This window comes from Solanum verrucosum, unplaced genomic scaffold (assembly GCF_900185275.1).
Source record: "Solanum verrucosum unplaced genomic scaffold, falcon-dt-bn FXZP01000254.1, whole genome shotgun sequence".
Lineage (NCBI taxonomy): Eukaryota > Viridiplantae > Streptophyta > Magnoliopsida > Solanales > Solanaceae > Solanum > Solanum verrucosum.
Genome location: NW_026019983.1, coordinates 651,227 through 672,322, shown reverse-complemented (window position 1 = coordinate 672,322; position 21,096 = coordinate 651,227). Strand labels below are relative to the sequence as shown.

General features: G+C 32.3%; 4 protein-coding genes across 4 annotated transcripts in view; 2 read left to right on the top strand and 2 right to left on the bottom strand.

Annotated features, from left to right (window-relative positions):
* The window catches only part of LOC125817919 (inositol monophosphatase 3), a 57,513-nt gene extending 54,175 nt beyond the window's left edge, over nucleotides 1-3,338 (bottom strand). The window contains exon 1 of the mRNA XM_049497423.1: nucleotides 3,334-3,338. The gene's annotated coding sequence lies outside the window, so the exon portion shown is untranslated. The remainder of the gene's footprint in view (nucleotides 1-3,333) is intronic.
* A 4,015-nt stretch (nucleotides 3,339-7,353) lies between these two features.
* Nucleotides 7,354-8,872, top strand: LOC125817866 (uncharacterized). Its single transcript, XM_049497372.1, has 5 exons — nucleotides 7,354-7,795; nucleotides 7,930-8,044; nucleotides 8,129-8,210; nucleotides 8,373-8,424; nucleotides 8,707-8,872. Exons 1-5 carry the CDS (start codon nucleotides 7,412-7,414, stop codon nucleotides 8,845-8,847), a joined length of 774 nt encoding a protein of 257 aa, XP_049353329.1. The 5' UTR covers nucleotides 7,354-7,411; the 3' UTR covers nucleotides 8,848-8,872.
* Nucleotides 8,873-9,765: 893 nt separating this feature from the next.
* LOC125817880 (uncharacterized) lies at nucleotides 9,766-12,372 on the bottom strand. Its single transcript, XM_049497387.1, has 5 exons — nucleotides 11,804-12,372; nucleotides 10,773-10,884; nucleotides 10,517-10,688; nucleotides 10,171-10,361; nucleotides 9,766-9,995 (listed from the first exon to the last, which is right to left on the bottom strand). Exons 1-5 carry the CDS (start codon nucleotides 12,301-12,303, stop codon nucleotides 9,879-9,881), a joined length of 1,092 nt encoding a protein of 363 aa, XP_049353344.1. The 5' UTR covers nucleotides 12,304-12,372; the 3' UTR covers nucleotides 9,766-9,878.
* A 3,226-nt stretch (nucleotides 12,373-15,598) lies between these two features.
* LOC125817882 (uncharacterized) lies at nucleotides 15,599-19,520 on the top strand. Its single transcript, XM_049497389.1, has 3 exons — nucleotides 15,599-15,866; nucleotides 18,417-18,638; nucleotides 18,965-19,520. Exons 1-3 carry the CDS (start codon nucleotides 15,669-15,671, stop codon nucleotides 19,184-19,186), a joined length of 642 nt encoding a protein of 213 aa, XP_049353346.1. The 5' UTR covers nucleotides 15,599-15,668; the 3' UTR covers nucleotides 19,187-19,520.
* Nucleotides 19,521-21,096: the final 1,576 nt, after the last annotated feature.

Below are 21,096 nucleotides of genomic sequence, written 5' to 3'. Positions count from 1 at the left end.
TTCATATTAAATATTTTATTCTTAATTATAAATATTTTGACACGTTTAAGATCACGTATTTTAAAAAATCTTATAACCAAACAAATATTATGTTATATTTAAAATCCAAAGCTCCATAACTCTTCGCATCATATAAATTAAATAAATAAAATATTAAACAACTTAAACTCGTGATACTGCTATTCAAATTATACATCTTTTGTTGTCAACTTTGGATTGGATCAATCTATTAATCACGAACTCGAGTCATGATCAGATATTGATACATGCTCAAGATAAACTACTTACATCACTCCTTATTGAAATATGACGATCCTTTCAGATCTTGCTAAACACGAAATAATTTATACATCAAACTATTTTTTTATTTATTTATTGTCGGCATGACACACCTTTCATTAACAACAGTAAAAATACATAGTGTAAAATCACATCAAAATTTCACCAAATATAGTAAAATGTTTTTTTCTACAATACTAGTCAAGATGAGAATGTTTAGGAATTTGAAGGAAAAAAAATGCCAACTTGGATTATTATTATTATTATTATTTTTTATTTGTGGACAAATGGCTATGAACGTAAAGTCCAAAATAATAGTGAAGAGCCGGTGCCGAAATGGGCCCCCACTATCACAATTTACGATCATTAACGTCTAAATGGGCCCCATATTCTGACGTGGCACTTCCTTTTTAGATCCAAATCCTTTTGGGTTTTCTCTAAATGGGCCCTACTTTATTTGGGCCTAGTGGGCCCATCCTAAGACCCTTTAGATGCTTTCCAGGTAGTACTACTCGTGCTATTTGGGCCCCATTTTCATTACTTTCTCTGATTTTGCCACGCTGGATTTGTGTCATTTGCCCATCCTCTTATCTGTATATAATTGACTGAAACAGAGTCGGGTGCACTAAGCTTCCGTTATACACAATGTTCGGAGGAAAATTAAATTAATAGAGCTTGTTATACACAGTATTAGCTTATATCTCTGTAAGAGATTGGTCTTTATGGTGCAAATCACGTGACAATAACTTTACATATTTCGTCGGCTCTCCGAAAAACTTTATATATATATTTGATGTTGTAGAAAAAAAAAGATATATAGAAAATGAATAATCCCCGTAGAGATGAATGATGCTTGAACGATATTCTTACAATGAAGGAGCGATAACGGAGCCAGGTAGGGTTGAGGGGATTTGGATTGACCTTTTTCGATGAAAAATGATATCGTTTAGGTATATATAGTAGAATGTTGAACTCTCTTCAGCTTCTTCGTGTTTTTAAAATTTTAAAATTTAAATCAATACTCCCTCCGTCCCTATTTAGTTGTCCATATTTCCTTTTTTAGTTGTCCCTATTTAGTTGTCCATTTTGACAAATCAAGAAAGGACAACAAATTTTTTCCTATTATACCCTTATTTACACTTCTTGAAAATTGTAAAAGTGTATGTTGTTTCCCTCCAATTTATTTCACTTGAATTCAAAGAAGTGGTTGTAATTTTGAAATAAAAAATTGTCATAAGGGTAAAATTGTAACTTCACTGTGCTAATCATTGTTGCCTTAATCTATGTGTCATTTCTAAAGTGGACAACTAAAAAGGGACGGAGGGAGTATTATTATTTGAATGATACTAACATGCCGACATATTTTTCAGAATATAAAAGGCAGATAGTACTATTTGATATTTGTTGTTACTATTATTGACATTGATACAAGTACCTAGAGAATATGCAATGCACATTAAATTTTAGTCTAGAATGTCTCAAGCTAGAGTTTTTTTTTATTAATATATATACAAAACTTCATCAAAGAATTTCTACCACTAAAATACAAGTGTAATTTTTTTTTATTATTATAAGATCCTCACCGTCAAATGAACACGAAAATTTGGACCATAGCATTGGGAAAAATAAAAACAAGAATAGAGTCGTCATCAGAATATACATCTCAAATTAGAGTGAACAAAGCATATACCAATTAGTAATAATGCCTCATTTTTATAAGATATAATATAAATTTACATGATAAGTATGCTTTTGAGCTTAATAATATCGTAGTTCAAGAGATAAATCATAATTATTATAGAATCAGAATGGACAATACATGCTATGAAGTATGAACTATGTTGTGATAAGGATCTATTACTATTTATTTAGTCTACTAAATGAATAATTAGGACCATAATTGAATATTGTCTCTATTATGATTTTGGAGTTGAATAACTAGTACTAATATTTTATTTACTTTTTTCGTATCCCATATATATGATGGGGATCTTTTAATTTTTTTAATTTTTGGTTTGGCAAACCAAATGGTATATGTCAAGTGAATTATTTAAAAATTGGATGTGAAGTGTGATGGCTCTTGTGTTTGGCTAATTTCCTTGGAATGTTTTTGATTCCTTGTGACCCCACTATAATATAGGATGCTATAATATACTATATTATAAAGTATTTTGAATTTATACTCTATTAACATTTAACATGTTACTATTGCTGACATGACTTTTTGTCCACCTCTATAAGGTAGAAAAATGATATTTATTTATGAGACTGTCACATAATTTCACTACTAACAAAACTAAATTACCCATTCCTTCAAATTTATTGATGGTGTTTGACTATATACAAAATTTAAGAATAAAATAAAAATTTTAAAAATAATTTATAGATATTTGTGTTACAAGTTATTTCATTAAAAAAATAAAATGATGTTTTAAAAGAGTATTTTTTTTCTAATTGATTAAATAAAATGTAGCATAAATTAATACGAAGAAAATAGTTACTCAAGAAATATATACTAACAATTAATATCAATAAGTTGGCTAATTGTATGTGTCTACTTACGCAAGTTCTTTTAAGTATTTTTGGCTTCATGCATGTGTTATTCAAAATTCATTCATCGATCTGATTAATTCGAATTTGTCTCAAAATCTTAAAATGAAAGCTTTTTCTGAGAAACTTCTCTATCGTGAAAATTAAACTCGAGATTTTTGATTGACGAGTAAATGATACATCGGATCCTAGTACTTTTCCTTTTTTACCTAAATAGTAATGGTTTTAAAACATCTCCAATATTATCACTTATCAGACCTGTCAAGCTCATTTTTTCCTCTTTGTTTTTTTTTTGCCACAATTTACGTGTTGTGTTCTTCTTCTTTCTTGTTTTTGGTTTTTTTGTTAACACATACATCATTAATTATATCATTTTCAATAATAGTATGCTTTTCTTATTTATAATTTCTTCCTCCCAAACTATATGAAATAATATGAGATTTCGAATTTTAGCCTTGTTAGATATAGAGAACGAAATGCGAGATTTTTTTATATAAATTTGAATTTAATTGAGTTTAATTAATGATACTGGACATTAAATGAAAAACCAACTAATATCTCATATATATATGATTAAGTATTGCTTGGAAAGCTGATAGAAATATACTATAACAAAGTGTGGTCGATGAATGGGATATATATATATATATATATATATATATATATATATATATATATATATATAAGTAAAGATTTGATGGTCTAAGTTTTGAAAATAGTGAATACTCTTCACTTTCTCTTAATTGTATTCTATATTATATGAATTTGAATTAGTCAAATTAATAAGTCTTAAATATTGAAGACATAAACAAGAAAAGACAAAAAAGTCTAACACTTTACTTTCTCTTAATTGTATTCAAATTTTAGAGATCTTCAAAAAATAAAAAAGTTACATCAATAGATTCATAACGCATTTTTTGTTTTTTCCCAATGGGAAAAATCTATCAAACTCAAAAAGGACTTTTCATAATGCCACTTAAGATACATTACAAATTTGCAATAATGATGGATTACTCCAATTGATCGACGTGCCTTATTCTTGAACTATATTGTATAAAAATCTTTTAAATTCGATTATAACTTTGTGAACTATATATTCAAGTTTTTTCTTTGAATTTGTTGTTATTTGTTATGTACAATAGTTCACTAATCACATAGGAGATGTAAACTATACAAGGCAAATCCGATCACATGACGAGCTTAACCGAAAAGGCGTTGACAAGAGAAATTGATCCCTGATATTTTTTATGAAATATCACATGTTGCACCAACTCAGTCACCCTTACGAATAATATATATTCAACTTATATATAAGTCTATGAATTGAAAATCACTTCATTCTACAACTTCTTTGCCAATGATGATGACCTAAAAATAATACGTGGAGGCAAATTCAAGATTGTTATATTTATTTATTTTTTGAAAAAAACAACATAATAATAAGGACTGCTCATTTTTTCCTAAAATTGTGGACATTAATCGACAAGCACCTTTAAAATTTAATGATTCATGTTGGAGTCTTTTTTTTCACTTTAGCAAAAACTTGTAAAACCATATGGTCCATGTTAGAATGCCTGTCTAGTTTCCAATGTTAATTTGATAATTTTCACATAAAAGATTTAAGTTGTATATATTTTTGTTATAGATTAGGTGTGAAATCACAATTTTCACTAAGACAACTTAAAAAATATATAATAAAAAAAACAAATCAAGAAGTAAGAAATTCAACATACATAAGAATAGTTTTGACCTTGTTCCTAATTGCTTCGCCCATATAGGACGTTGTAGGTGAATCTAATAAAAAGGTTAGTTCAATGCATATCGTACTGTGAAAAGAATGTGTAATGTAGACAATTTACCTTAACATAAGTATCATTGATAAATTGATTTCACGACTTGAATTCTTGAAGTACAATATTTACAAGTCGTATAAAAGACAACTTCACCAATACTCCAGAATCAATCATTTGTTAAACTCAAAAAAAAGACTAAACTATTTGGCAATCAAAACATCGTAAAAAGAAAGGAAGATAAAATCCTAGGTTTCTTCCCTTAAAAGTTGGTCTGTTAGATTTGTAATTATTTCATCAATTTCAATTACTTGACTGTCTGTCAACAACATTGGAGAAATGTTTATCTACTTTTAATTTGTTTTTTATTATGATGATATGTGAATCTTTTCTCTGCCCTTGTTAATTAAGCAATATGATTAGTTTTTTCAAAAGGGCCAAAGCGATTATTTGATAGACTTAGATGAGTCGAAAAATCGTTGAATTATGTTACCAACAGGCTACATTACAGAAAATTTACTTGATGATAAGCCTAGAGGAAGGTGAGGATGATATCAAGTCATTATACACCTTATGTCCTGAGAGACATATATGACACGACAACGGGGATAAAGGGATTGTGATCTCGCCAAGGTGACCCAACAAAAATTCATCCTAAGTTCAGATTATAGAATACAACTCATCTACATGAAATCAGAATTACCAGTAATTATCAGTCAACTATATTGACGGAAAGTCCATTGGAAATTTCCTTTTTTTTGGTAGTGAACTAGAAATGCAATATGCTTACCAATCCAAAAATACATTATTGAGAGTAGTAGGGGCCTCCCTCTTTTATAAAGTTGCTTTCAAGATAGATATCATCTTAGCTTTCTTATTTAACCAAATCACGTAAGTTTTATTGAAAATTGATGTACATTTAATATGGGTTCAAATGTTCAAATATTAATGTTTGATGTAAGAGTTTTTTTTTTTAAAAAAATAAAATTATATATATATATATATATATATATGAAGGTGGGTCCATTTAAGGCCCATATGCACTTGGTCATACTGACTAAAAATGTCAACATTCTTCACTAGTCATATTTCATGGCCCAATGATGTATAATACATGCTTAATTCGTACTCCCTTCGTTTCAAAAAGAATATCCTAGTTTGACTTGGAACGGAGTTTAAGAAAAGAAAGAAAACTTTTTAATCTTGTGGTTCTAAATTAAAGTTATGTCAAATGTACCAAAATGCCCTTTAATCTTGTGGCCTTAAACATGTCATGTGGAAAGTTGAAGTTAAAGTGTTGCCAAAAAAGAAAAAGGGTCATTCTTTTTTAAACATACTAAAAAGGAAATAAGGCCATTTTTTTTTTAAACGGAGGGAGTATATAATATCTGTATAATTGTGTATAGTTAATATAGTAATATGTGTATAATTGTGTATAGTTAGTATATATTATATCGATTAGAAAATAAATTTCACTAGAGCCTTTAGCGACTCTGGATTGCATGACATTTAATTAATTGTTACTAAATATTTTTGTGGCAGTAAATAAATTTATTACCGCAAAAAAAAATCTTTTTGGTGTAGTGAATAACGATAGACATACCATTTAACTATGGAACTCAAGAGTTTTCTTTAACAACTATAGAAAAGATGAAATGGTATTTGTTTATAGATAGGACCTAGTCCTTATCCACATGCACAATCGCACCTCATTTTATTGAAAAATTAACCTAAATAGTTGTTTACTCAACCGCTTAAAGTAAAAATAGCTGGTAGATGTACAATGTATATTTGATTCATATTGAATATGTGTATAATCGTGTATAGTCTATGTATATTGATTAGGAAAATTGAACAATTAATCCAACCAGCTATTTGTATAAAGATTTCTTTTTCATTCACAAATTGGGAAAACCACTATCTTGTATTATTTGAAGTCCCAAATTCCAACATTTTTTTCTTAAAACATGGTCATGTTAACATGTTTTGGTGCCTACATTGTGAATTTGTTTACAAAAATGGACACAAAACTAAATAACATTCATGCAAATCCAACAATGTATTTCCAAGGAAATGTCATTCATCACAATGAAATGCTTTAACCATATAACTTTTGATTGCTGATTGGTACCAAAAAATTATGTGTAGATGTGTGTGGAAAATATCCAAAAGATCACATGAGCTTAGATAGTGCTTGGTTGGGATTTAAGGATATTCAATTTCCACGTAAGGATAAGTCGAAGGTCTATAAAAAAGCAGTCTCTCTACCTTCATAAGATAAGGGTAAGGTTGCGTACACACCATCCTCCCAAACCACATTTGTGATATTACTCTGCGTATGATGTTTCTTCCACTCATCAATCTATTACTTCGTGTTTCACAACAATGGCAAAATCATCCTTGTCTAAGCGATGTCAATCAACACCTTTTTACTCGAAAATTACACTATATAGTTAAGTATCTTATATGTTAAAACTCTTTGAACTGTCACTTCTTTATATTTTGATTTTCCTTAAATCCTGACCCCGTCATTGATTTAAGATACTCTTCCTCCCTCATCAATATAGAAAAAAGATGAGTTTTCAAATTTATATTTTGCTTGACCTATATAGCTATATTTATTCCCTAGGCCATGATACTATATCAAATATTCCAATCTTGCAATGGTTGAAACCTTAATGAACATGTTATGCTTTATTCTCTTCATATATGTGAAACTCATGTTATGAAAAAAGTGTTATAAATATATAGCCAAATTATTTCACATTCATACACATCCAATTTTCTTGAAAATGAGTTCACTAAATATTTTCCCTTCTACCTTAATCTCTAATAAAAAATTCCCAATAATTTTCCAAGAAAAAAACTCCCAATTTTCTCTCCATCGAAAAAAGAAACTACAACTTCTTCATGACCAAAAATATGTTTCTAGTTTTATTCAATTAAACCAAGTTTCATCCAAAAGAAATTGCATACTATACCCTTTGAAATGTAATAAATCAGATAATTCAGAAAATAATAATCCAGAAGAAGACCCAAAAGCTATGGAAACAGTACAAAAACTTTATAAAGCACTTAAAAATAAAAATCTTATTGAATTGTCTGATATAATTGGAGAAGAATGTAGATGTATTAGCAATGTTGCCTCCTCTTTACAAACTTTCTATGGCAAGGAGGTATGTTAAACTCTTTTATCTCTCCAATGTGATCTTCGAGGAAATGATCTTCTATGCCCATTTACGAAAATCTCTTGTGATTTATTTATAAAAAAATCTTACTATTTTTTTTTTGTTTATTTTTCTCCTTGCAGCAAGTAATAGATTTCTTCAAATCAATCATAAAGCTCCTAGGGAATAATAACTTTGAGATTGTTTTCAAACCAACTACACATGATGGAACAGATATTGGGGTTGCTTGGAAACTAGGTTAGCCCATTATTCAATCGATCGATATTTGAAATTTACTGAATCGACTAATTTGAGTTCTTCGATTACCATTTTTTATTGCAGAATGCAGTGACACTCATATTCCTATTGTGAAAGGCTTTGGATTCTATCATTGTCATTATTACAAGGGTCGTATGATGATAAGGTAAAGAGGAGGGAAAAAACATGTTAATATCAAATTTTCCTCTATCCTTGTTTTTATAATCAAGAGGATTCGAAATTCGATAGATAATGAAACCATCTATGTAAAACTCGGTGAATAATGAATCTTTTAGTGCGAACTAACGATTTTCCCATTGAATGACAGGAATGTGGAGATGATCATGGAGCCACTCCTTCAAATTGAGCCACTTAGATTGGTGAGTGATAATGTTTGAGAGTCAAACAAATTATTCTTGGATCGTCATATTTTCATATATCTTCTAAATATTATGGATGCTGTACTTTTTATGTAGTTTCTAGATATGTAAATATTATTAAAAAAAACTAGAAAAACTCTATGTCTAAATGTACGGTCAAAATTAAGAAGTCTGAATCTCAAAAACAAGTAATACATATGATAACAAAATTATAGATACATGGTCTACAATTTTAGCAAGTACTAATATAATATTATTTTTATTTTTATTTCAATTCACCAGAAAATATCATCCTTCCTTTTGAGAGCAATTCAAAAGATGACTCCAAATATTTTGAAGGGAAAGATGAAAGAGGCTACGAAAATCTTGTTTATGATTCTACTATTTGTAGCTTCGCTGTATTTGATTAAGAACTTCATGTAATTCACTAGTAATTTTCTTTTTTGATTCGTAGCGATTTTGAGTTTCCAAACCCCACTTGTGGAATTATACTGGATATGTTATTGTAGCAATTTTGAGTTGCTTCTTGTGTGATGAATCTTCATAGATGGCAGAAACCTTTGGTGCCATCCATGAAGATTATCACAGAACAAGCATCTTAAAATCGATATGCTAGAAATAAGCATTAGGAAAGAGACATAACTACGATCTTTGATATGTCACTCCTCTGGTCGTCTTCTTCTATTCAAATTGTAACTAGTCATAGGAGATCATTTCCTCAACAAGGGCAACGAAAGCAATAAGAAAGCAGAAATTTTATATCAACGACGAAAGAGAAATATACTCTCCAATGTATATTGTAGACCTGACATGTACATCTTAATTCCAACGAGTTCGAACAAGCTAAGGATCTGTTAATGTTCCTACTATCCATATATATCAAGAATGCCAGGATTTTACAAGAACAAAGGAGGCTAGTGAACCTAGATCAAGGCCGTGGCATGATTACAAAAACAACTTTCCGCCATAAGGCCGGGAGCAGATCAATCCAGATATCTAATTACATACCATGATGTCTAACTATGTTAATAAACTGAACTTACCTAAAAACCAAGATACATCTTCGGAAACATTAGTGTGTCATCGAACAACTTGAGGTGAAATACCTGCAAAAAACCACAGCTTGAAGTTCAATACAAATGCTTATGGGTATCAAAAAATAACACATGAAGATACTCAAGCATATTCTTATATAAGATATTAGAAAATTACTTGAGGTGCAATGATTTTGTCATTGTCACTAAGAACGCGTTATTCTCTGTAGACTAGAAAATTTTTCATCTTACAACTTCAGAGGAAGAGAAGTAAAAAGTGGCTCGTGTGTCATAGCTCAGATATTGAACGAACGAGAAGAAATTCTGGGGTTGTCCAAGATTAAATTTATTTGTGCATATGAATGGGTTAATGCAACATGGCTTTTTACCTACCATAATTATATAGACGTATAGTCATTGCTAGACAAAATGACGACCTGCCAGCATCTCAGGTAATTCTGTGGCAGAAACGCTTTCACATTGTAGGAGTTCCTGAAGCTTTGTGTCACACACGATCATCGTAGAATTCACAGGATCCTGCAAGCAGAAATGCAGATATATAGGCTAAAGATGCAGAAATATGTGATGATATTGCTTAGAGATATTAAAAACTTGTGGCGAGGTAGAAAATGAGAAAGGAACTAAGAGTAGAGAAAACAAACACATGCCCTCTGTATAACCAAAACAAAAGAAGTAGATTATAGACATCTACCTCAAGTTGGTTAAGCTTTATATACTCCCAAATACGTTTCACAGCATCTGTTTGGAGAATCTCCTTTGCTTCACTTCCAAAAAATTTGGCGAGCGCATCAGATATTGTAACAGTGGATGAGACAGGTTGTTCAACCTTAGTAGCCACAGAATCAGCTTCAACCTTCAATCTTTTAGCTTGATCAGCTTGTTCTGCAGGGGTTGGAGAGGAGAACGTCTTCATTAAAATAGTTATAAACCCTTCAAACTGTAGCTATTTGTGGATTTTTCCCTGTTCTTCTTTTTCGATGTACTTGTGAAAATAAGAGATATTATTACGAACGGATATCATTTATTATTTGACATACTTGAAGGATCGAGTGCCGTGATATGTTTAGCCAGCAGCTTATTCATCTTGAACATGTCGGTGCAGTCTGTTTCAAAGAGTGCTCGCAGAGCATCGTTGCAGATAATCTTTCGCTTGTTACCAGGATCCTGTAAGTTGTGTTTCCTGATGTACACCCACAGCTGCTTCACAATCTGATCGAGCAAAGAAAGATGTATATATGATCTATGTAATGACAGCCAACTACAACTCGGGAACTTTTGATATGACAATCATACCTCTGTCCTGGGCATTGTGGGTTGACCAACAATAGCCTGAAGTTCAGGTGAAACACCACAGACTTTGTTAAGACCACCTGGTCCACCTCTCCTTTTTGTTCCAGAAGTAGCACTGGACAGAACAAAAACCGTATCAAATACAGGATGCTTTGGATAGTGAAACCATAACGATTCGCTCAACTCTTATAACTAGGGGGATATGTATATGTTTACTTAACTGAATCAGATATCATTTATTGAACATTTCAGACAAATGAAAGAACTAACTCCCCAAGGTTCAAATTCACTTTAGAAAACGAAAAAAGGTGAAAAACAATAGAAAATTGTTACAACTTACAACTACCTACTTAAGAAAGGTAAATGTGATGTATTATTGATTGATTGAGACAAAATAATTCCCTCAATACAGTTTAACTCTATCAATCATGTACGAGTAGTGAAGAAGTATAGAGTACTTTATTGGTTTTCAAGGGGACAAAGTAACTTCATATATAAAGATACGGGTTTCCAAGTTTAGATCGAAATTACATCCCCTAAATAATACTCATTCGTGTTCCATTTGTGCGTTCATTTCTTCTGATTATGTCGATGACCATTAGTACATACAATTAACTCTCTAGTTTTTTTTATCCAACAATGATTTAAATACTTTGTCTACTCTTGTAAGGTTGTAACAAAATCCTGACTTGGCCAAATAATAGCCCTATACTGTCAAAATTGCTACCAACTTTTCTTTTTATAAATCGTGGTGTCTGATCCAGCTTTCATGCAAAATTGCTACCACGATTCAATAACGTAATCAAATGACATAAGAGCATAGTATTAATTTAGAAAAACAATAAAAAGACTACCCCTTTTTACTCCACCTATATTCGCCCAACTACCAGCACCAACTTTAAATTAGCAAAAAAATAAAATAAAATAAATTCTTAAATAGTATTTTCAGTAAAATTAATTTTCATCTTACATTGAAAAAGTTAAAAAGACAAACTTATCCTCGCCGAATTATACTACAACGAAATACACCATACCTTTCCTTAGGGACATAAGCGACATTTGACGAAGCATGTTGAGCTGGAGCAGCAGCTGTTCTCACCACCACCGGCGCCGGAGCTTGTATCTGCACTTGTGGTTGCAGTGACGGTGGTTGCCGGTGCTGCTGTTGCGGAGACAGCAGTGGAGGTACATGGTGCTGAAAGTAGAGCTGCTGTTGCTGGTGCTGGTTATGATGATGTTGTTGTTGAAGGGCAAAATGAGAATAAAACTGTTGTTGAGCTTGAGTATTAGCAAATTGTGGGTGGTTCAGGAGGGTAAAATGGTCTTTAACCATCAACGGAGGAGAAATAAGCTGCGGTGGCTGTGATCGGAGAAGACTGATCTGATCACTGATAAACTCCGCTTTATGTGAAAGGTCCTGTCCAAGTTTTGCTCCGAGCTGTTGTACGACGCCATTTAACGATGTAACGGCGTTAGGGTCCGATTGACGGAGCAAAATCTCAACACCTCTAGCTATTTCCTGGTCCGACACCATAGCTTTGCTTTCATACAGTAACGATGAAGTTAACGGCGTTAATGTTCTCTCTCTCTCTGTTCTTCTTCTTCTTCTTTCTCTCTGTTCAAGCTCACTCTCTTTCTCTGTTAATGGCTGTGCCTCTCTCTCTCTCTCTCTTATCTGATATATAAGTATTTAATGACGAATATACCCTTGCTTAATTTAAAAGTTTGTTTACTACTTTTTGCACTTTTTCCATGCTCTCTACTCTCTAAGGGTCCCATTTCTGACCTTTTTTCTTTTCTTTTTAAATAATTTCGTATCCAAATCAATTTATACGCATTTTAATTAATTTTGCATAATATATGCAATATAAGTATTGAATAATTTGGTTTATTACAGTTTGGACAAATAGAGTTATCTACTCTTTCTATCGCATATTAGATGGATGTTTTACTAAAAATTATTTATAATGTATTACTTGATCATTTACTAAATCAAAATAGAATTAATTAATTTTTTTCTCATTTTATCTCAACAATTAATATAGCCTTTGAGAGTCTAAATAAATTTTGAAGATCCAAGAATTTATTTTCCCTGAGGGTAATTAATATGAGAAAAGGAAAAAAATAATAAAGTTGATGAATCTATTAATGATTTCTTAATTGCCAGTAAAATAGAAAGTGTACATCTAATATGAGACGAAGAGAGTACTTTTTTGTGCTTTGCTGAAATTTAAATATGAAATCTCATGATTTTTAATTTACCTGATTGATTACTAGAAGATTTTTTATGATGACCAGCTTTCTTGCATATCGACTAATTACACGGGACATCTATCACCTCCCACCAACAATAGGTAATATGTAACTCTGTACATCAAGGCTAAGACAAATGAGAAGAAGTGTTTTTTATTCCCGTTGAAATTTTAAATCTGTGACCTCATAATTCTCAATCGCTTCATTGATCACTAGGTCAAACACTTGAATGTCACTGGACAATACTTTTCAGTGCCATAACCTTATTTTTAATTTGTATCAAAAAAATATTCTTTATTCAGGTTAAAGAATTTTGTTATCTTCACAAAATAAAATAAGAAGAAAACTGTAGACTTGTATGCATATATTTTTCCAGAATTCACTTATGATTATGCATATTCTTACTATTATTATTATAGAGTTTAGTCGAACACCTTGACGTAAATTGAAACAAACGATGTGTTAGCATCAAGAAGAAGCAAGGTTATAAATGTAATTATGTGAAGTGGGGACCTTTGATTTTAGAGCAAAAAAGGTAAAAGAATAGTACTATTTGAGAGGATAAAGATAAAGTGGTGGGCCCAAAAGAGGTTGGGCTAAAATTGGAATTGTCTTGTCTTTCCCAACAGTTTTTGAATTATTTTTTGCTCTTTTTTTTGGGTTTAAGTTTACTTAAATACCCTTGAGGCCATGTTACTCTACCATGAAAAAGTGAGGTTATTTTGGGAAATAATGAGTGTTTGCGTGTCACAGCTACATGCCGTTTGATTAAGATTGGGTTTGGTCAACAACTTGATGAAGCTCACAATCTTTGCAATGCAAAACAAGATTTTCCATAAACATAGATAATACTTATCACTTTACATTTAATTTGAGGTCTCGAATTTGAGTTTGACATAAAAAAGATTGAACACGTATTTTCTTCTTAAGTGGACTTTGAGTGAGGCGTCATTAAATTAATCAGTATTTCAACATAAATATCAAACATTGAGCATCGAGCAAAAAAAAATGACAGAGAAACTATGTACTCTCATTTTTTACTTCATCAGTATTTCAACATAAATATCAAACATTGAGCATCGAGCAAAAAAAAATGACAGAGAAACTATGTACTCTCATTTTTTACTTCATTCTTTATCCTATAGTTTCTTTCTTACTAATCTTTTTATCTATTTGATACATGCATAATATATAAGTAGGATTCAAATTTAACATTAACTGGCAAGTAAACGCTTTAACTTAATCACAAATAACAATTAAACCCTCCAACACATTTTTACCGTGTCTCGTGTATATCCAGCGACCAACACTAACATGGGCCATCAAAATTTAAAACCATTTAATTAGATAATCATTTTATAAATTGGAGTATTCAAACAACACAATAGACAAAGTAAAGGAGTTGTTTGACCATCAGAATTACACCAAAAGATGATCACTAATCACATGTAAGTATTTTAATTGTTTTTAGTATCTTATATTTTGATTTGGTCCTTATTTTATTTCTTATTTGCACTAAAAAAATTATTTTAAAAACATCGAAACCAATCGAACTGAAGTTGAAAAATCAAACCAAACCAAAATTTAATAAAAACCAAACATCCAACCCTACTTATAGTCATTTATCAATTTGTTCAAATACGTAATCTACGTAAATTTATAAGAACAACTTTCACATATAGCAAACACAAAATTCATACTTGTATGCTATAGCAAAGTTTGCATAATTGCGCTCCATAGCAAACATATATATGTATAATTCGCTATACATATACAAAAAAAACAGTTGTATAATTCGCTATACATATATAAAGAAAGTTGTTGTATAATTCGCTATACATATACAAAAGAAAGCAGTTGTATACAAAAGATCAATTGTATAATTTGTGTATGTATAAAACGAGAAAGAGAAAAAGGCAAAAGAAAACCGGGGAGAGAAATATTTGTATTGTATAATTATAAGTATATAGGACGAAAATATATGTATTTGCATGTGTATATACAATTTTCTCTCGCTTCATACAAACAAAAGCGCAATTTATACATTTCATTTCTGTTTGTTTAAGCGAGAGAGGCGAGGGTGGCGAGCGAGATCTAGGAGAGGGGAGACAGGGGAACAAAAATATATGTATATATACAATTTTCTCTCGCTTTATACAAACGCAAACACATTTTATACATTTGTGTTTGTATAAAAGCAAGAGAGGCGAGCGAGACTGCCACCAAACGAGAGTGGCGAGCGAGATTCGACCAGGGAGAGTGGCGAAAATAGCAATAGTTTGTTATAGGGTACAATTAAATCAAAGCATATTTATAGCATTAATTTGAATTAATAGTTTGTTATTATATATATAATTTTCCCAATTTATAAACATTCATATTGCTATACTTCAATTTCGGACCAAAAACTTAAAATGAGTTTACCCGACTTTTTTTTTTTTTTTACCGTGGTTTCCGGGCGTCGCTTTGCGAACCCGACTAGCTGTATCCACCGGGTCCCGCTGTTTCAAGGCGGGTCCACCACGGTTAGTTCCACGGGGCCCTGGAGACGCGGCCGGTTTGTAATGCCTCCAGTGGTGCACACCAAAAACAACTCATTTGGGCCATTTGCCCAATTTAACAAGTCCTTAGCAAAACCCAAAATCTATGGCTATGGCGCAGGTGCTGAGCCTACAAGTTTCAACCCCAGCACCACCGCACCACCACCGCGCCACCTCATCTTTGACCCGGCCGGCGCTGCTAACTGCTCCTTCCCCCACCGCCGAAAAGAGTTTCCGTTCCTTACAACACAAGCTCCAGTGCAATGGCAGATTTTTTTGCCTCTTCTCTGATAATCGCAAACAGGTAGTACAAAGTATTAAGCTTTTGAAAATTCCCAATTTGATGGCTTTTCGCTTTCCCTTAGAGAGAAATGAAGTGGGTGTGTTTTGGATTATCACGAAAATGTCTGTAGTAAAAAAGTGTACTAAATTAGTGAAGGGGTTTATGTTTTGCATTTGTTATCATTCCTGCTGGTTAATCAGAGTGTTTGTACTTGTGGGTTGTGTATAAGATGTGATAAAGTTATCAACTTAGGTTTTTTTTTTTTGCTAACTCCAATAAAGGAATAAGGAAGAAAATGTTTGTACTTGTGTGAGTGAAGAAATTGTTTTCAGTAGTTCTTGGTGTGAGCTTGGGCTAGAAAGAGAGTTGTATGGGTGTGTAAACAATTTCATGATGTTTTCCTAGCGGGAATGAAAAAACACCTGGTGATTTTTCGATTCGTCCTCCTAGCCTTGGAGGACAGAGTTACTTGGTACTTGTTGCTGGTGGGAGGTGACATGTATCCCGTGGAAATAATAAGTTGAGTTGCGTGAAAGCTGGAACAGACACCACGGTTATCAAAAGAAAGAAAAAATCATGATGTTCTGCTTGAGTGCTTGTTCATACCATGGTGTCCTGGAGTCCGTAGGTAGATTTTCTAGCACGTTTCAGTTGCATGAGTGTTGCATCCTATCTTGCGAGTCTCTCTTCAATTGCACACTAATCTGAAACTCCTAAACGATTTGATTGACCCAAAAGAGTATACAACAAGTTAAATGTATCTGAAGTTTTAAATTTGGGCAACAGGGTTCTCCACTTGATTTCGTGCCATATATATTGGATGGCGAATGTCTGCTTTCTCCGTCTTTGTATCTCTCAGCCCAAGCACACTTCCTGTCAAGAATATAGACAAAGAAAGGAAAAAGAAAACTAAATGCTTCTGGTCTTTCCTGAGTCTGTTCTCAGTCATTTTAGCCTGGCTTCTGCTATTGCCATCATCCTCAAAGAAGAGTTACAACCACATTCTGTGGTTGCTTTACGATATTGATTCCATTGTTCCTTTTTAGTATCTTTGGCCTTTTTTACTGGCCAAAATAGGTTTCCCATTCCTTCTCTATTTCCTGCCTCTTTGGACTGGAGTAGCACGGTAAGAAGGCACTCAATAAGCAAAATGGCAAAGCTGTTGAATTGTGTTAGTGTAGCTATTAGATGGAGTAGGCATGTAGCAAATGAAAAACCAGAATATGACATTCTGATAAGATCCTCAATTTCAGATGCTTCTTATATCCTGAACTTAAGTTCTTTGCATCCTGCATTTTGTTTGTTGCCTTAGATTTCTTGGCTTTACGTGGAGTTGAGGCTATTGGAAGAGTAAATTGGGGCATTATCTCTGAATCTCCTTTGTATGTTGTATTCTTATTAGTCCTACTAGTAAAGAGGAGTTTAGAACACTCTCCCTGCTGCCACAAAAGTGTATTTTCTTATAAATAAAAAAGGAAGAGGAGTTTAGAACATCTCATAATCTTTCTTCCGTGGGTCAATAGTTCAGAAAACATGAATTTATTAAATAAAATTTGAAATAAAAGATGGAGCTTTTAGAACAAACAATTGTGTGGAAGTAGTGAGGGGCTGAGGGCAGACATTGTGGCTTGATCCATATCCAGCTATTTGCTCTGTGGCTATTCATACGTTTTCTTCCATTCGGCGCTGGTGGGTTTGGTGTAGGATAAGGGTGAGAATTTCTATACTATAATTGCCAGAGGAAGTTTCAAAGTTCTTGCTGATCATTAGCACACATATAGGCTGTGAATTGGTTCAGAAAGGTATGCTTTTGTGGTTGTTGGATGGGTAGCTGTCTGATGGGAGAAAGATAGAAGACAGTTATTCTCACTATTTTCAGTTATTCGCGTAGTTCACTAAAACTAGAAAATGTAGTTGTTCTCTAGCTTGATTTAGGGCTTCCAAGAGAGAGATAAAAAAAGTCAAAAATGCCACTAAGAATTTATTTTCACTAATTTTTCTGATAAAGGTGCCATAAATGGGAAGAGCAGATTGTTTGATCGATATGTGTTAGCTTTTATGAAGATTGCTCCACAGTGGCACTCTTATGTACATAAGTTTCACTCCAGAGATTTCACTCGAAATGAGTCAGACACTGGGCTTGTGATAACCCTTAGAAAAGGAGTGTACAACTTCGATTATGTGCTTTGCCATAGGATAATATTCACGAGGTTTCTTCAGCCATGCTTAACCTTATAGACTCAAACCTCAGTAATAACTTTTTGACTTATCTAACAGAAAATAATGAGCTTAGTAATTCCAATTTGCAACATCTTGGTGTAAACACGAGCTACACAAGTTATCTTCGAATTGATATCTCTGGCAATCAGAGGAAATAGAATTCTAGTTTAGCCATATTTGGGAACAAGGCAAGGCTTCTAGATTTAGCAGTAATTTCACATGCTTGCGAAATTCGATTAAGGTGACTCTACGTGAAACGTATGAAGTGGAAGTTTCCTTTTTCTATTTTATGTGTCATCTTATTCTGTCAGATCTATTTACCATCTGTGTTGTGCCGCTTCATATAAACAGGACGAGGCTAGAAAAGCTCTAGAAAGTGCTTTGGGAGGAAAGAAAACTGAGTTTGAGAAATGGGATAAAGAAATTAAACGAAGGGAGGAAGCAGGTGGAGGAGACAATTCAGGCGGAGGCGGTTGGTTTAATTGGCGTAGATGGTTTGGTGGTTCGGACGATGGCCATTTTTGGCAGGAAGCCCAACAAGCAACCCTTGCTATCTTGGGTATTATTGTCATGGTGAGCCATTGTACAAAATTCTTTGTACTCCCTCCAGGCTATTTTACGTAACTCTTTCCTTCTTAGTCTCTTCCAAAGAAAATGATATGTTTCAATTATATCCTATATGGCATGATTTTATAACCACATAAACATCACGGCATGTTTGAGACCACAAACTTCAAATGTTTTTCCTTTTTATTGAAACTCCGTGCTCAGCCAAACACCTTCATAAATGAAACAGAAGGATAGGAGTTTCTTTGGCACTTTTAAGATTTCAATTAATAATATTATTCCGCACTTCTACTTGTCTCTTATTCATCAGTACACCGTGCTTGAATTTGCAGTACTTGATAGTTACAAAAGGAGATGTTATGCTTGCTGTCATATTCAACCCTCTGCTGTTCACTCTACGCGGAGCAAGGAACGGGTTTACCTTTGTAACATCACAGATTATGAGAAAAGTATATCCTGCTAGCCAAGACAGCGTTGGTACCATATCTCCGGAAGAAGTTCCTTCTCGTGTTTCTGCCAAAGAGACCGTAGCACGAAAATGGGGAAGCGATTAATCACTCATACGTTCACTTGCAAGTACTTTTCTTCTCCTTGTATTCTGATATTTTTAGTGTTTTGGTTAGCTTGCTTTTTCATTCAGTGTGGGAGAAAAGGCCACCCAATGGTGCTTTTACGGAAGTATGGTCACTGGTGGCTAATACCTTCTCGAGACTATCGAACCTGAAATCCACTTTCCATCGCTCTTTTTAGGTTTGCGTAATATAGAAAATTGTTTCATCAGCTTCATGTTGATTTCATCTTTTAACATTTGAAATGGGAATATACAAAATTTTGTAATATATTGAGTTACTAGTAATTGTGGCATAATGTCATATATTTTTCTTCCAATTCATGTTATTAAAAGTCATCACTTTAAGAGATCGTGCTACGATGGCTTTAGATGAATGTATGCTTCAAATAATGACGCGAAAATGAACGTAAAACTTATTTGGAATCGAGACATAATCATCGTTATTTATACTTGCGATATGATAATTTGAATTGATACATGGTAATAATGATTGTCCCCATTAATGACAACATTATAATTTTAAACTTGTCATGTCTAGTAAGTACTTCTTTGACCACCAACAAAATAATTCATCATCATTGGCCATAATGAAAAGCAAAATAAAGTCTTTAGACTTTTACTATCGAGAATTATAGTGAGATGAATAAAAAAAATTTTATCGTTTATCAAATTCTCATAATTATAATCAAAATAGAATTTCGCAACTCTTTAATTAGCAGTGTCGGGTTTGAGGTCCTTGGTATAAAAACACAACCTAGTAATGAATGTTCTCCTCTTAAATGGGTCTTACGAGGTATAATTCAGATTCATCGCAGTTTCAATATAGATATCAAACAACATCATAATCAATATAATCATCGCACAAATGGAGTTTGAAGAGATAAAGTGTATAAAGATTTTACCCCTATTTTGTCTGAAGTGTAAAAGCTATTTTCGATAGACTCTACTTTCTTTTCTAATTGAGGAAATAGAAAAGTAAAGAAGAAAACAGAAAGGTTTCCACAATATTCCTTAATTATGTTCGCGTGAATTATGAATCATAATTAATATTCCTCTAGGACTTCAACTAATCATGCTAATTATCATAATTATAAATAAATCGATGGGAATATACCAGAAAATCATGATAACACGTATAGAAATAATAATTCTAAAGCCCCATTAATTTATTCAATCACGTAAAATAATTACTCATCCTTATCTTCTTAATTTCAAGATTATTATTATTGATGTAAGTTAAAAAAATCATTATCTACCCTACTAATTATTTCATCATACAATACTTTTCTCCAACATTTATCCAGTACGAAGCTCAAAATTATTTATTTTTTTGGGCAACAACAATATAGATAAAGAAATTGTTCAATAAATTATTTCACTTGAATTATCCATTAAAGTATATGAGTTGAGATTGTCGAATATTAAAAGCGAAATACATCGATAGTCCCTTAAATTTATCAAAATTTCATTTTAGATACACAAATTACGTCCTATTTCGATTGAGCACATGAACAAATGATTGAATATTCCTATTGAAACTTTCGACTCAAATATTAAAAAAACTTTTGCGGATATTTTCAATTACTCATTACCTACTTAAAATACGTATTAACACCAATAAATTATTAAATCTCTGAGTATATTCTAATTTAGACAGATATGTACATATCAAGTAATGAAATACGAAAAAAAACATAGTATATGCAATTGTCATGCAACAACAACAACAAAATAATAGCAATATCAACAAAAATAACAACAATAATCTATAATAATAATGAAGTGTTGGTTTAGATAAAATCCTTAAAATCCCTTTATGTTTATGTCAGTGTCAATAATAAATTCTCTGAAGCTATATATGTTGAGTCACGTGAAAATATATAAATGACCATA

What these genes read in the sequence shown, in the direction of transcription:
- LOC125817866 (XM_049497372.1), top strand. Translation starts at nt 7,412, where the DNA reads ATGAGTTCACTAAATATTTTCCCTTCTACCTTAATCTCTAATAAAAAA. An exon ending in AAACTTTCTATGGCAAGGAG is followed by an intron (nt 7,796 to 7,929) that starts GTATGTTAAACT and finishes TTCTCCTTGCAG; the next exon opens with CAAGTAATAGATTTCTTCAA. An exon ending in AAATTGAGCCACTTAGATTG is followed by an intron (nt 8,425 to 8,706) that starts GTGAGTGATAAT and finishes TCAATTCACCAG; the next exon opens with AAAATATCATCCTTCCTTTT.
- LOC125817880 (XM_049497387.1), bottom strand. Translation starts at nt 12,303, where the DNA reads ATGGTGTCGGACCAGGAAATAGCTAGAGGTGTTGAGATTTTGCTCCGT. An exon ending in CACGGCACTCGATCCTTCAA is followed by an intron (nt 10,362 to 10,516) that starts GTATGTCAAATA and finishes CAACCCCTGCAG; the next exon opens with AACAAGCTGATCAAGCTAAA. An exon ending in TAAAGCTTAACCAACTTGAG is followed by an intron (nt 9,996 to 10,170) that starts GTAGATGTCTAT and finishes TTCTGCTTGCAG; the next exon opens with GATCCTGTGAATTCTACGAT.
- LOC125817882 (XM_049497389.1), top strand. Translation starts at nt 15,669, where the DNA reads ATGGCTATGGCGCAGGTGCTGAGCCTACAAGTTTCAACCCCAGCACCA. An exon ending in TCTCTGATAATCGCAAACAG is followed by an intron (nt 15,867 to 18,416) that starts GTAGTACAAAGT and finishes TCATATAAACAG; the next exon opens with GACGAGGCTAGAAAAGCTCT. An exon ending in TCTTGGGTATTATTGTCATG is followed by an intron (nt 18,639 to 18,964) that starts GTGAGCCATTGT and finishes TTGAATTTGCAG; the next exon opens with TACTTGATAGTTACAAAAGG.